This window comes from Juglans microcarpa x Juglans regia, chromosome 4D (assembly GCF_004785595.1).
Source record: "Juglans microcarpa x Juglans regia isolate MS1-56 chromosome 4D, Jm3101_v1.0, whole genome shotgun sequence".
Classification (NCBI taxonomy): domain Eukaryota; kingdom Viridiplantae; phylum Streptophyta; class Magnoliopsida; order Fagales; family Juglandaceae; genus Juglans; species Juglans microcarpa x Juglans regia.
This window is the reverse complement of record NC_054600.1, coordinates 13,696,295-13,712,361: the sequence shown is the minus strand read 5'-3', so window position 1 is coordinate 13,712,361 and position 16,067 is coordinate 13,696,295. Positions and strand designations below refer to the sequence as shown.

The window sequence follows — 16,067 nt, the reverse complement described above, 5'->3', positions numbered from 1 at the left end:
ACTAGTAGCAACTGTGACTTGGCCAAGTTAATCTTCAAATCTGAAAGAACTTCTAAACAAAAAAAAAATGCAACATACATTGCTTACGTATTATGGATTTGCCACACAAAATTCAATGTGTTGCCTGCAAAAAGTGGATGTAATGCAAGAAGTTGCACATTCCATGTTGTGTGATACCCCATAGGATAAGAATAAGGGTAGGTGGTGAATGAGATCTCACATTGTTTGGGAAGGAGGAGTTCTTGCTTTTTATAATGTTCCAATGAGGCTCTAATTGTATCATTGATTAGTCCTTTTGGAGTATAGACCATGTGGTTTAGATCTTTTATTGGAGCATTATAAATGGTATCAGAGCTTATCCCAACCAGAAATGTGGGACTTGAGCTGTGTCATCTACAATGGACATGCCCGGCGAGGATGTCGGGAATTTAAGGGGGGGGGAGATTGTGATATCCCATATGATAAGTATAAGGGTAGGTGGTGAGTGAATGAGATCCCACATTGTTTGGGAAGTAGGAGTTCTTGCTCTATATAAGGTTCTAATAGGGCTCCAATTGTATCATTGACTAGTCCTTTTGAAGTATAGGCCGTGTGATTTCGGCCTTCTATTGGGGCGTTACATGTTTCCACTAACAATCTTGAGAGATTGTCATTGTTTTCCAGTGTTGAAATAATCTTGCTAAGGGCAAATATTGACAACAACAATAGGGTAGACAAAAGGGGCCCTTGTCACAACCTGTGAGTTGCAAAGAAACCCGAGGGGTAGCCATTCACCAAGATTGAGTAGCGCACCATGGCAATACATAGAGCTAACCACCTGCACTACTTCTGCCCTAAACCACATCTCCGTGTCATATGTAGCTAGGAGTCCCAATTAATGTGGTGATTTTTCCCATAGCATTTGTAGAATGACCTTAATGGTGATTTTGTCGTAGCTAGAATTAAAGAAAGTTCAGTTCACCTTTTGTTAACTTGGACCATTTTGTGAATATTCATGCCCCTAAACAGTACTAGGCAGCCTGCAAGTAAAAGCAGTGGTGTGACTAGATTGATGTTATTTTGATACATGTAAATATATTTACACAGTCACACACATATATAGACTTATGTATGTACGCATTTAAAATATATCTTTCATCGTTCTTTTGCAGAGATGTGTGCAGAGCTTGCATCACTTCTGGTTGATATATTGTTTAGAACATTGTCAATCTATGATGATCACGGATCAAGGAAAGCTGTTGATGATGTGATTGAAAAAGCTCTTTGTGACTTATTGTTCATGAAGAATTTTGCAGCAGCACTTGTCCAGGTAATGGACAGGCAGCAAAAGTTCCAATCCCATGTGGGTTGCTATAGACTTCTCAGGTGGTCATGCCTCCTCTTAAGCAAGAGTCAGTTTGCGACAGTTTCAAAGAATGCATTATGTAGGGTAGCTGCAGCGCAAGCATCTTTACTTCATATTGTTGTACAAAGATCTTTCCGTGTGCGAAGGGCTTGCAAGCAAACATTTTTGAATCTATTTTCTCAGGTTTAGGCCATTTAACTTTTACTGATTATTGAGAAGGTTGTCCTGCTGTTACCTTTAACATTTGATTTTTAAGCATTTTTCATGTGGCCTTTTTTTTCAGTCTCCTGACATTTTTAAAGCATATGTTGAAGAATTTAAGGATGGGCGGATTCTGTGCAAAGATAGTCCTGAATTAATATGGTTATTACTAGAGTTCTCAAGCATGTCACCTTCTTTGTTTGAGGAGTGCAAGGTCAGTTAAGTTTATTTTTCGTTATGTATCATGTATTTGATGGATATGCTGGTATACTGTTTCTTCTGCCCGAATGTTGACATGATTTCTTCTTGTTTTCTGTAGCCAATATTTCTTGATATATATGTTAAGGCAGTGCTAAATGCTAGAGAAAAACCGACAAAGTTTCTCAGTGAGGCTTTTTGTTTACTTTTTAAACGTATGCCCCATGAAGATTTTCAAAGTATCGTGGTTCCATCTTCTGTAAAAATGCTGAAACGCAATCCCGAGATTGTGTTGGAGTCTGTTTCGATTCTTTTGGAGTCAGTCAACCTTGATTTGAGTAGGTATGCCACCGAAATTCTTTCTGTGGTTTTACCACAAGCTCGGCATGCAGATGAAGGGAGAAGGGTTGCGGCATTAGCGATAGTGAGGTGCTTGAGCCGAAAGTCTAGTAATCCAGACATTTTTAAAGCAATGTTCAATGCTGTCAAAGCTGTAATTGGAGGTCTGATTGTTTTTATTTATATTTGCTGTCAAATCATTTCTTTTGTGATTTTAAGTAATTATAATGGTTGCTGTAAGAGGATGTATTTAGGAAGGTCAATAACTGAATGTGCATTTTACTTCAAATGTTCACGCTTCAAATTTAAACAGGATCAGAAGGCAGACTTGCGTATCCTTACCAGAGAATTGGCATGATCAATGTACTTCAGGAATTGTCTAATGCTCCTGAGGGGAAATACTTGTACAGCCTATCAAGTTCCATTTGCGTCTTCCTTCTGTCCTATTACAAGGATGATGGTAATTTTTTTTGTCTTTTTTTTTTCTTTTCCTTTTCAAATGTACTGATGTTTATCTTTTTTTCTTTTATATACCGGTGGGCATCATAAACTTTTCATATATGCTTTCTTGCTTTCAATTGTCACTTTGCTTCTCCCTTTTCAAAGTTTGATTTGATTTTATTTTATTTTTTTCACGTGGCTGATTCTTTATACAATGTTCTAATGTTTAGGAAATGAAGAGGTGAAGCTTGCAATTTTGTTGGCTGTAGCTTCTTGGGCAGCACGATCTGCCGTTCAGCCAGATGTAGTTTCCTTTATTGCTTCTGGGCTCAAGGAGAAGGAAGCTTTGAGGAGGGGATATCTTCGTTGTCTCCGAGTCATATGCAGAAATGATGTGAATGTTTTACAAGTAAGTTGTCTCACTAATATTATCCTAACATGTTTTTGTTGATTGATTCTAGGCGAGGCCATTGCATTCATCATTTTGATGCTTTTAAATTAAACATTTCAGGTATCATCTTTATTGGGTCCTCTGGTCCAACTTGTTAAAACTGGTTTTAGTAAGGCTGTACAGCGTTTGGATGGTATATATGCTTTGCTCTTAGTGGGGAAAATTGCAGCTGTTGATATCAGAGCAGGTTTATAGTGTTTACTACTATTATCCTTGTTGCTACAAGTTGAGCCATGAACTTAAACATGCAACCGCCTCTGCATTTCTATTACTGATTTTCATTTGTAAATCATTAATTTGATTAACTTCTACTCTTTTTCTCAGAGGAGACCGTCGCAAAGGAAAAGATCTGGTCTTTGATATCTCAAAATGAACCCTCACTTGTACCAGTTTCTTTGGTAGCTATTTGCAGACTCTTTGATTTATTGATATCTAATCTAGGTTTTTCTTGGTTATTTTAATGCTTAGATGTGCTACACAGGCCTCAAAGTTCTCCACTGAGGATTGCGTGGCATGTATTGATCTTCTTGAAGTTTTGCTGGTGGGCCATTTTGACAGGTTTGAATTCATTTATGTTGCAAAGCCTCTCCGTTATTATTGTCTGTGTAGTGTCTTAGAAAACTTTCTAGTGGGTTTTCTCAATGGATATATGTTGTTCATACTGCAGAGTGGTGGCCGCCTTTTCAGTCCGATCACTATTACAGGTAAATTGGTGTGTGGTAAGTACTACATGGATATTTTTCTTGACTAGGAAGATTACTTATTGATTGTTGAATGGTGCAGTTGATAATCTTTTTGATATGTCATCCAAATTGGGACATACGGAGAATCGCTTGCAATGCTACGAGAAAGATAATTACTGCTGCACCACAATTATCTGATGATCTTTTACTTGAATTTTCAAATTTTCTCTCTCTAGTTGGGGAGAGACTTTGTAGTTCAAAGACAAGGTACATTTATATTCAATGACTCTTTTAAGATTGCTTAGTTTTGTCATTCTAAACTTTTATTTTCCTTTTCTCCATTAAGTTAAAATGCACACATCTAAATGCATATGCACAATTTTATTTCAGGTATAATTTTTGTTTCGATGATTCTTTTAACACCTTTGCTATTACGATGTATACATGACATGTATGTACGTATATATATTTTTGGTAAGGACATGCATATATTTATACATATGCCCACATCAATATACATATTTATGTCGAAGTTGTGGAAAAGCAATGTGCTCAAGCATAGCTTGCAATCAAATCCTGATGTATTCTGATGGTTTAAAACAATACTAGGTTGTGCATGTAATTAATTATTTGTTAATACTGGTCTGTGTGTTGTGAAGGCATCTAACTTTTTATGTGTGTAGTGACACGGAGAATTCGTTGGACCCTCAAGTTCCCTTCCTTCCATCAGTGGAGGTCTTGGTGAAGGCTTTAGTTCTAATATCATCAACAGCTCTAGCTGCTGCCCCAAGTTCATCCATGCGAATTATATTCTGCTCACATCATCCATGTGTGGTTGGCACTGCAAAGCGAGATACAGTTTGGAGGGTAAATGTTTTCTTTATTAATTAACATGGACCTTGTATTCTGTGTAATTTCTGTTTAGTGGTCTTATTTCTTTGCTTGAGCATATTTTTTTTATTTGATAGCAATAAAGTCAAAAGATTATTTTACATACAACCATATTTGGAAAATGAAATAATGAGTTCAGGAAACAATGCTAAAATGCATATGACTTTGAATTAACAAAAAAGACATGGCTGGCCACTGTGAAAATTTCGGGAGATGACAGGTTTGATATGTGATATGTCTCATCTGGTGTAAGAGGCACAAAAGTGCCTTTTATTTGTTGAGTGGTAAAGTCTTGTGAATTTTGAGGTTCTTTAAAGATCACTGCCACATAGCTCAAGGAAAACCTCCAAACTCATGGCAAACCTCTAAAAAGCTTTGTTGATATGTTCATATCTACTTCTTGCATGTCTGTTATTGCCTGTATTATGGTAGCAATTGCTATTTTCATATATTTTTCCCTTTTGCAGATATAAAATATACATATGGCATGCTTTCATGTTTGATTGTAGATAGTTGCATGTCTGAACATACTCAATGTCAACCAGTATGATATGCTACTCAATGTTAATTGACCCATTTCATTTTGTTTCAGAGACTTGTTAAATGTTTTCAAGCGCTTGGTTTCGACATCATTGGCATTCTCTCCGCTGATGTGGGAAATTTGTGTAAGGTATATTTTAGATGCTTGATGAAAATATTTTTGTATTTTGACATTTTTGTCGTTTTCCATTGGACTACATAATAGACATTTGTAATGCCCTAATAAAAGGCCCAAACCACATGGCCTATACTCCAAAAGGACTAGTCAATGATGCAATTGAAGCTCCATTAGAATCTTATAAAGAGCAAGAACTTCTCCTTTCCAAACAATGTGAGATTCCATACACCACCTACCCTTATCCATATCATATGGGGTATCACAATCTACTCCCCTTAAATTCCCGACGTCCTCGTTGGGCCTGTCCATTGTAGGTAACACGGCTCAAGTCCCACATTTCTGGTTGGGATAGGCTCTGATACCATTTGTAACGCCCCAATGGAAGGCCCAAATCACATGACCTATACTCCAAAAGGACTAGTCAATGATGCAATTGAAGCCCCATTGGAACCTTATAAAGAGCAAGAATTTCTCCTTCCCAAGCAATGTGGGATCCCATACACCACCTATTCTTATCCATATCATATGGGGTATAACAACATTCCTCTGGAATCCTTGATATGAATTTCTACTTGTGACTTCTTACCTGGAAATGAAGTATTTAGCATGATTAGATAATTCAACTTGAGCGTTTTCTGATTGGTTTTCTAGGATAGATGGCTTATTTCATTTTCACCACCATGTGAAGAATGGAGCAGAAATACGCCGTACTCCCGCAGGCAGTTTCTAATAGTTAAAAACAGAAAAATTTGACAATGGTACTGTAGCCTAGAATATGTCACTTGTGATTCTTACTTGGTGCATTCTGTAAAGGGGCACTGCAAAAGTGCACAATGTTTTGGTATATCTAGGAATTGGTCCGGGGATGAAGTTGTTGAAAAAAGTTCTGGTGCTCAAATATTAAACTTGAATATAACTGTAACACCCCCTTGGTGTAGGGTTTGGAATGCTACTAAATCATAAACCATGTGCTAGGTAAGAGACCCAACATAATAAAACCATGGTTAAGGTCCTAACACATTGGGGATTAATCCTCGTTTCGTTGAATAATTAGTCGGGACGCTGTTCCCGGACACTCGATGCCAATAAAAAAAATCCTTGTTTTGTTGAATAATAAAAAGCATGACATGGTAATTTTTTATACCTGAAAGGAAAAAACCATGGTTAGGTCCTGACACATGGGGGATTAATCCTGATGTCTTCCTGCAAGGAGTTTTCAAAGAGTTTTGGATAGATTTCCTTTAGGGCCTGATTCATCCCGCACATCATGCTAGAAGATAATTTCGGATTTGTCCCCCATCTTATATTTGATGGACCTAGAAAATTCTCCCCATCCTTGACGAATGTTTTTCAACACCCCTACTTTGAAAGTCCCGTTGACCATATTAGAGTACCATCCACCTCACATGCTCCCATACTTAATTCTATCACTAATTGCCATAGAGATCTGCTTTTTGTTGCATATTGCCATAACCATTTATCCATTAATGCCCAAATAAACACAATAAAGTTTTTGAGCCCCAAACCACCAGAAGATATCAAAGCACATATATCATTGACCATTTGGCTGGGTGATGATAATTAGGATCACCCTCCACACTACCCAATAGGAAGTCCCTCTAAATCTTCCCAATGCACTTCTCCACAGCAACTGGGATTGGAAAGAGGGACAAAACATATGTGGGTATGCTAGAGAGTTCCCTTGATTGAGCTGAACCATACCCTCTTTTGATGAATATATACATTTCCATTCAGCCGATCACCTTGTTTTCGCTATAACACGATCCCACTTTGTCTGAGTTGTAAGAAGCCCCCAGGGAAGACCTAAATTCTTTAGAAGATGCCATTCTACATCCAAGGATGGTTACCAATGCCCAATGTCTTCCATATCACCAACCGGAGGTTAGCTTCAACTCATAGAAACAAGCACCACAAATATTGTAAATGCTTTGTGTCATCCGTGGAAAGGAGATGAGCAATTCATCTATGTGGCTTTGGCCCATTGAGAAACATGATAAGAATCCCTTGTCCACTGTTGCATATAATATTTTGCTTAAGGGCTTCCATGACCACCACAAATAGCAACGAGGGTAAAGGATCACTTTGACACAGATTCGGCGAGATATTGAAAAAACTTGGGGTTTTAATTTTAATCAAGATCGAGAATCTCAAAGTGGAAATACAATATACCATACACTCACACTACTTATCCCTTAAATCACATCTTCTCAGCAAGTACCACAGAGACCCCAATTAAAGTTATCGTAAGCCTTCTTTAATGGCATGAATGTATCTGATTTCCTTGTATCTTTAGACACATGCATAGGAGGTGTTGTTTTTGTGTATGTCCCGTGTACTTGGCTTCACATTTTTTTAAAAAAATTCTTATTTACTGATTAAAAAAAAGTTATCGTAAGCCTTCTTAATTTCTAAATTGAGCTTACAACCCCTAGACAATATTTCATATTTTTTGGATTTGGGATACTAATAAAAAGGTCAGCACTTATTAAAGAATAGTTTTACAGTATATTTGTTCTTTAAGAATTTGACAGATAATGTATGTTTGTTCCTGTTTACCACACACCACACTCCAACTGATGAGACACCATCCACATTTTTTTAGAAAAGAACAAAACATGCTGAATCCAATTTTTTAAAAAGAATCACAAAACATGCCAAATCCAATTATAGACCCATTCTTTTCCTACCCTAAATCCCAATTCCCCAAAACCAAAACCCGAACGGCTGATTTGAATTCAGACCTAATTCTGGTCAAATCTCAACTTCCCCAAACAGAATCACACAATCTCACTATCGGCATCTGATAAGGCAATCGGAGTCGGTCAATCTCATTTCATTGCTCAATTATTGTTTGTCCTCCTCTCTCATGAGATTGAACACAGAAAATCTTCTCCATGACAAGACAGAGCAAAGTTCCGCAAGGCTACTAGTCCTAATAGAAGCAAGTTCATGCAAAGCCATGGCAAGATTTCTGTTTATTTTGCATGATTTATCACAAGAACAATCATAGCAGCTCCGACTCCAACAAATCATACTACCTCCTTGAACATCCATCCATAAACACACACACACACACACACACACACAAAGAGAGAGAGAGAGAGAGAGAGTTTGCTTCCCGTTGTGGTGGTGGTGGTGGACGGAGGCTGAAATGGGGTATTGGAACTTGACGTTGGGTGTGGGTTTTGGGGATTGAGTGGATTGAGTTAGGGCATGGGATCTGAAATGGGGTTTGAAATGGGACATCAGCATCTTTTGTGGTTTTTTTAAAGAATTAAAAAAAAAAATGACATGAAGGAAGCCAGGTCACTGAGTGTGTGGGGTGGAGGTAATACGGGGCTTGTGGGGTAGAATTATTGATTTGTCAATAGGCATGTCCAGAATATTGTTGGTATATCGACTTTGTGATTGACCTGAACTTCTTACATGTAATCTGTGAAAGGGAATTTAGGAGCCGTTTTACTATCAGATGCTCTGGACGTTGGAGAACTACATTCATCTTTACCTTAAAAAATGAGTTTACCTATAAAAAAAAAAAACTATCTGATGCTCTGGGTCCTTTTTCATTTGTCTGAGTTTACGGTTTCTTCTTGTTCAAGAGTACATAAATTTTATTTTGTATGATCGCCATAGTTTCTTTCATGAATTGAATCTTTCTTTATGGTGATGTTCTTGTTAAGACTGAGCCCTTGCTGTTGTGTTTTTCAGGGACTACTGGGACCAATGGGGTTGATGAGTGCTAATCCACTTGAATACCAAGCGGCGATATCTTCGCTATCCACATTGATGTCTATAACACCTAGAGATACCTATATAGAGTTTGAAAAGGTTTTGCTACTTAAATCAACTATAATTTAAGATTTATAGGCAAGTGGATCCAATGATGCAATATTGTTTCGGTAGTCTGCTGACATCTGATTAGAACTTATTTTTTATGCCAGCATCTGCAAAATCTTCCAGAGCGTTATTCACATGATATGCTTTCGGAGAATGACATTTTGGTAAAATTCTTCGGCTTAAAATAGAATTTTAGTACTGGATTTGTGCCAATGTTACAAAACCGCCTTTAAATACGAAAAAAATTTCACTACAGTTGTCTACTTTAGTTGACTCCACTTTCACAAGAAAAATTCTTCTCATCAGCCACTATTCACTACTCCACACCCCACACCCTATGAAAAAAAAAAGCTATAGGTATGGGGTGTGAAAGTGAATAGTGGCTGATGCATAGAATTCCTCCTTTCACAAATATCAGAAAAACACATATGAGATTTTTTTAACTTTCCACACATTTTTTCAAATGCACCGTACCACTTTCACTAACACAAGCACAAGCCACACCTAAAATGTTTTTGCTCAAATTCTCAAAATCTTTCGTATGCTGTGCTCCATTAGTTTCCCAATTAATGAATTCTGCAATTCCTCTTAGTATCATTTTAAACTTTCTGTCTTTGGGTCTTTTTCTTGTGAGCTTGTTGTGTACTTTTCTTCTCTCTCTCTCTCTCTCTCTCTCTCTCTTATTTTTATTTATTTATATTTGATTTTTTTCATTTGTTATTTGTATATGGGTTCCGTAGTACGTCTGCTTCAACTTTTCCAATTTGTTTCAGGTTTTTCGTACTCCTGAAGGCATGCTTTCCAGTGAGCAAGGTGTTTATGTTGCAGAGTCCATTGCTGCCAAGAACACTAAACAAGCAAAGGGTCGTTTCCGGACATATGAAGACCAAAATGACATGGTGCATCTAGATGGTCATGTTTGGTGCTTTTTCCTTTTTCCTTTTTCTCCTCTTCAGTATTAGTTATATGTATGTTTTCCCAGGATCACATCAGAGAAGCTGCTGTGGGGAAAAAGGATGTTGGAAAGTCAGCAAAGAAAGTTGGCATGTTACTGTGGAATCCTGTTTTCTATTTTTCCTTAATTTGTCTTCCTCAGCCTTAGTTAATTTTCATTATAGGCTTTTAACTTTTTTTTTTTTATTCTGATCCATCTAGATAAGGTAAAGACAGGAAAAGAGGAGGCACGTGAGTTGCTGCTTAGGGAGGAAGCCTCTATTCGTGAGAAGATTCGAGAAATACAGAAAACATTATCTTTGATGCTGAGAGCTCTTGGGGAGATGGCCATTTCTAATCCTATATTTGCTCACAGTCAATTACCTTCCCTGGTTTGTATCCGAAGGCCTGCCTTTTGTCATCTATATTTTGTTGACAAATTAATAACCTAATTTCAATTTCTGTCGCTTTATAAATGCACCATGAGAATCATGGTTTATGGATAATAAATGGCGCTGTGAACTATGCAAATTAAATTGAAGCCCCTGCTCTCAGCTCCCGTCGTAGAGGGGATGGATATGTCTTTGGCTTCATGTCTCACCAATCAAAAGGAAGAGAGTTTTCTATTTTAACTGCCAAAAATTATTCTAGAATGCTTGTGGGGGAACCTTAAACTTTTTTATTCAACATGCATTAGATCACATTGAGATTTGTGTAGATATTATGTTATCTGCTATATGATGAAAGGATACTGCCCAAAGTTGAAAAGAATAGAAAAATTTAACTATGGCTACAGGTCAGCCTAGGCTGCTTTTATATCTGTGAAATCTTCATGCAAAACCGAGAAGAAACTATGAGCCGAGTGCATATGGAACATAATTTCTCCTTTCACCTGCTGATACTTTGTGTTGAGATCTGAGTGGAAAATGGGAAATTGGATTCCTACGGTGACTTTTCTTTGCGTATTGGTGTTAGCTTACAATCTGCCTGAGGTTTGACAAGGGTGGATGATTGGTTCTGATGATCTCACCTCTCTGTATATCAAGTCGATGAACTGTATGTAAATGCGCTGGTTACATCCCATTATGATTTGCTCTGGTTATACCACATTATTATTTTGGGTTAAAATTGATTATCCCAATAGTTCACTTGTGCATATGCTATTCTGTGTTTCAAACCTAGATATACACCAGCTAATTGATTAGTGTTTTTTACTATTTCCTTATTTTTTGTGCCATGTCCTCTGAAATCTCGCACACAGAAGATTTAGATCTTTTGTTATATATCATCTTTCAGTTCTAAGCTTTATTTTCCATGTTACATCAGGTCGGTTTTGTCAATCCTTTACTACGGTCACCGGTGGTTAGTGAAGTGGCCTATGAAACCATGGTTAAACTCACTACATGTTCTGCTCCACCTCTCTGTAATTGGGCCCTCGACATTGCTACTGCATTACGCTTAATTGTGACTGAAGAAGATAATGTTTTGTTGGATCTGATTCCATCAGTTGGTGATGAAGTAGCTAATGAAAGGCCGTCATTGGGGCTCTTTGAACGAATAGTAAATGGTTTATCAGCATCTTGTAAATCCGGACCTCTTCCTGTAGATTCCTTTACTTTGGTTTTCCCGGTAAGCTTTTCTTCTTGTCATGTATGATCGAAGGAGTTCACTAATGCTTCTATTTTACTAATGCTTAAATATCTTTTAGATAATTGAGCGAATTTTGTTAGTCTCCAAGAAGACAGGACTCCATGAAGACGTGCTGCGGATTCTTTATTTACACATGGATCCCCTGTTACCCCTTCCAAGACTTCAAATGATATCGGTTACATTCCAAATTTTTTCATTTTTCTATGTGCACCAAAACATGAACACACATAATATACCTTTCATTTTCTTTGGTTATTTGTTTCTTGTGTTACTTATTTCTTGCTGCCTTTGTTGATTTCTGATTTGCAGGTTCTCTATCATGTTCTAGGTGTCATTCCAGCTTATCAGGCATCTATTGGTCCTGCCTTAAATGAGTTGAGTCTTGGCCTTAAACCCGATGAAGTGGCACCTGTATGTACCTTTAAAACACTTTCTTACATTTTTCCTGTAATGCATTTGGTTATACTGTGCTTATGCTATCTCTCAATGTGTTTTTGCAGGCCCTATATGGAGTTTATGCAAAGGATGTTCACGTAAGAATGGCCTGCTTAAATGCCGTTAAATGCATTCCTGCTGTTGCTAGTCGTTCTCTTCCTGAGAATGTTGATGTTGCGACCAGCATTTGGATTGCTTTACATGATCCAGAGAAGGTTTGGGTGTCTAATTGTTTTTTCCTGAACATACAATGCATAAGAGATAAGGAGAATTAAAAAATAGTGCCTAGTTTGCCTGTTTGAAAACTTTTCACTGGATCAAAAGAACTATTTGATTTTTAGGTTTTTGTCTCATTTTACTAAAATTCTCATTCGATCTAGTTTTCACTCCACGTGTGACACGTTGGCGGGTCAGAGTGGGCAACGCACTGACCTAGCAACTTATGTTGTGTTTTTTTATTTTTTTTTATTTTTGTCTTTCTTTTTTTCCTTTTTCTTTTTCACTTTTTGATTTGTGATATGCCATGTGTCAACTATTTGGCTATTTAAATTGGAAAAGAAAAACTGACTTGAAATTTGGGCTTAATATATATTTGTTTTCACGTATGTCACTTTCTTCTTTTCAGCTCGTAACTCCCTGGTTATTATTTGGGTTTTTAAAGCATAAAAACAAAAAATGAGTTGAATAATTAGTAAATAGATAAAGTGCCGATAAAAAAAATTAATAATATAGGTATATTATATAATCACAGCCGTTTGGAAGATGGTTCCTATTTGTATTATATGGTGCTTATGGCAGGAGCGAAATGACAGGATGTTCGAAGACAAGGAGCACTCATTTGAGGATCTTAGATCTCTTTTTGTCAGAACATTATTCCTATGGGGCTATAGCTGTAGATTTTAATGGCCTAGGTCTTCATGATTTTCTTGTTTCCTTTTTTTCATCCTAGATAGGTATTTCCTCTTGTATACCATCTTGTGTGCTTGGGCTATGCCTATTCTATTAATACAATTGTTTACTTATAAAAAAAAAATTATATAATTAATAGGGTTAAAAACATCTTTATCTTTGAAACATTGAGAACGCCACGATAAAACCTAGCACACATATCATAACAACATTAGTCTTCAATTAATTTCTTGGGTGGCATACACATTGTTATGACCTTTGTGTGGGGGCTGGAGATCATAGGGATCCCTGTCCCGTTTCCGTGGCTAACAAGTGTAGTCATGTCCAAGATATGAACATCAACTGGTAAATGGTGTTGCAATCAAGTGAGCTAATTCTTGCGGACAATATAAGATGGCTTTCCCTGCTGTTTTGCTTTTGAACTGGTTCAAATCTCTATAGACGACCAAAAATTTTTTAAAAAAGATTACTATATCCTTGTTTCCTTCCATGTAGGCATATTCATATCGTAAAAACATTAACATATTGTATTGGGTAAGTGAAAAGGGTTTCTGAAGAAAAGGCTAGAACAATATATAGCACATATACCTAAAAAGATTTTGAGAAGTCATATCATATAAAGTCTGAAACAATAAGGATATGATCATAGCTACTTGCCTAACTCCTTAGCTTTAAGAACTCAACAACTTCATTCAATGACCTAGTCATCACATTTGTAAGCAATATGTCTCTTACAATTTGCACCATTTGGCTTTCCTAAACATTACTTCCAGCATTAGGACAGATATATTTTCTCCTCCTTAAGACCCTCAAGGATGATTGTTTTATGCTTTTTAAAAGTAGTTTAGGATTGGATTCTATGCATGGATTCTAGCCTATCATACCTGTGTGGTGTAATGTAAATATGTATTATGTTATGCTTTGTGAGCGAATCTTACCTCATTCAAATTTAGCTTTCCCAAAGTCATTAGGTCTCTGAAGCATAGTTTTGATGTCTCTAGTTCTGCTTTGAAGCATGCTAAAACTTTGTCAGACCTTAAACTGAGTTTCATCAGGTGGGGCTAAATAGAGAATCCATCCTCCATTCTGTTTGGCGTACTTCTTGTGCCTTTCTGGCAGCAATAAGAAAGTGGCTTTTCTTAGGTGTTTAGGGCACTTCAAAGTCCATTTAACAGATCTGGTCATTGGCTAAAAATATGGCATTTGAGGCCTTAAACGTATTTTTATTGTGTAGGTGTATCTATTGAAAAACCAGGAAGGTGTTAGTGATGGCTACCTTGCTGTTTTCTTGACAAGTGTCCTAAGATTGCGGCTTTGAATGAAAACTCATCATGGTCACTTGGCTTCAAAATATTCCTCTAGTAAAATTCTAACAACTACCTTCCATAGTGGTTGCAGTGTTGTAGAAAATTTCATCGAGTATAAATGGATGCTTATGCATGATTTATGCTATTCCTAAAGCATTTTAATATATAGGAAGATATATATATATATATAAATATATGATTGATAAACTATATATATATATATGATTGATAAATAATTATATATCTTATTAATAAACTCAAACAGCATAGCTTGAGTACACAGGAATTATATGGGAGAAACACCTAGTAAAAAATTGGAAAAAGAGAAGAATTTCATGCAAAACTCAGCACATTAAAATCTATAGAAGCTTTCCAAAGGAACCGAATATTGAAAAGGAAGTTCTAAGCTCCTCTGTTGTCCCCTCATGATCCTCAAAATTTCTATTATTGCTTTATGTCCAAATGCATTACACTAGGTAGATTGAGACCATCTTCCATCTGCTACAATTTTTGGGTTGCCATATCATCATATCTAATTGGCAAAAGGCCTTATTTGTGTCTTCAAGGCATAACCCAAGCCAATCCAACTCGATCAAAAAGGTTTACTTTTTTTGGGTTGCGGGCAGATTATGTTAGTCTTGTTCTTTCCAAAATCTTGTTTTGTTACAAATCACTAACATTGTATACAACAGTTAAAGCATTCTATTAGTTTTTTCTTATTGGCACTGGGTGTCTGGGAACAAACTCCCGACTAATTGTGGGGTGCATAGGCTCTCGGCAAGGAGTTTCCTGCAAGTACCCTTCAGGTAATTCAAGGGGAAAATCCACTAGTCCGATGACCCATAGAGATTGTTTTCACCCATAGGGATTTGAACCTTAGACCTGGGGGGAGCATACCCCCAAGCCCAAGGCCTTTACCACTTGAACCAACCCCTGTGGGTTCTTAAAGCATTCTATTAGCATGCAAAGCGGCATCTTGAAACATCATTGCTCATCTGTTCACTATTCTACTAAATCTTAACAGTTTTCACTTGAATAACCATAAAGGAATGTAACAAGGTCTTTACTGTAGGATATTTGGTCAAAACCCTAGGGAAAATGCTAGGGGTGGCTGGGTATGGAGTCCAAACAAAGTAAGTACATGTAACTACGGGTGGCATAAGGCTTCGTTTGTTTTTAGGAAACTTCTCAACTCATCTCATCTCATCTCATCTAATCATTACAACTTTTCCAAATTCCCATACAAAATAAAATAAACAATTCAACTTTTTCAAATTTCAAAACAAAAATAATATTAAAAAAATATATTCTAACAATATTTTATTCAACTTTCAACTTTTATCTCAACTTATCTCATCTCATCTCATCTGTGAAAACAGATGAGGCCTTAGTGGAATTTAGTGTCTCACATTTGTTCTTGAGGCTGATGATAAAGCCATTCTAGAAAGAAAAAAGAATTCAATAGAAGGGCTGTTATGAGAAATGCACTTGAGTTTTCTTATACATGCAATGCCAATCTACTACTATGCCAAAATTTGTAAAGCTGACACCATTTTCATGCTATCCTTGATGTTAGTAAAGTTAATTTCAAAATATGCCTATATATGTATATAGTAGTTACATGTACTAGTTTGTTTGGACTCTATGAATGTACTTTCTTTTGTCACTTATATAGTATGCACTTTCTTTTGTCGCGGACTAAGCACAGGAGGACATTATCGAGTTTCTTTTGCTTGTCGAGTTAACCAGTTTGGAAAAGGGTTCTTGG

At 36.8% G+C, this 16,067-nt stretch overlaps 1 protein-coding gene across 1 annotated transcript in view; it reads left to right on the top strand.

Annotated features, from left to right (window-relative positions):
- The window catches only part of LOC121259066 (protein ILITYHIA), a 64,922-nt gene that overhangs the window by 16,136 nt on the left and 32,719 nt on the right, over positions 1-16,067 (top strand). The window contains 21 exon segments of the mRNA XM_041160553.1: positions 1,152-1,528; positions 1,629-1,760; positions 1,866-2,247; positions 2,397-2,543; positions 2,755-2,933; positions 3,036-3,162; positions 3,300-3,373; positions 3,457-3,533; positions 3,643-3,679; positions 3,759-3,925; positions 4,342-4,525; positions 5,142-5,219; positions 8,937-9,056; positions 9,170-9,229; positions 9,839-9,964; positions 10,048-10,108; positions 10,221-10,390; positions 11,325-11,627; positions 11,707-11,823; positions 11,958-12,059; positions 12,149-12,298. Coding sequence (XP_041016487.1) covers positions 1,152-1,528; positions 1,629-1,760; positions 1,866-2,247; positions 2,397-2,543; positions 2,755-2,933; positions 3,036-3,162; positions 3,300-3,373; positions 3,457-3,533; positions 3,643-3,679; positions 3,759-3,925; positions 4,342-4,525; positions 5,142-5,219; positions 8,937-9,056; positions 9,170-9,229; positions 9,839-9,964; positions 10,048-10,108; positions 10,221-10,390; positions 11,325-11,627; positions 11,707-11,823; positions 11,958-12,059; positions 12,149-12,298 — 3,170 coding nt within the window.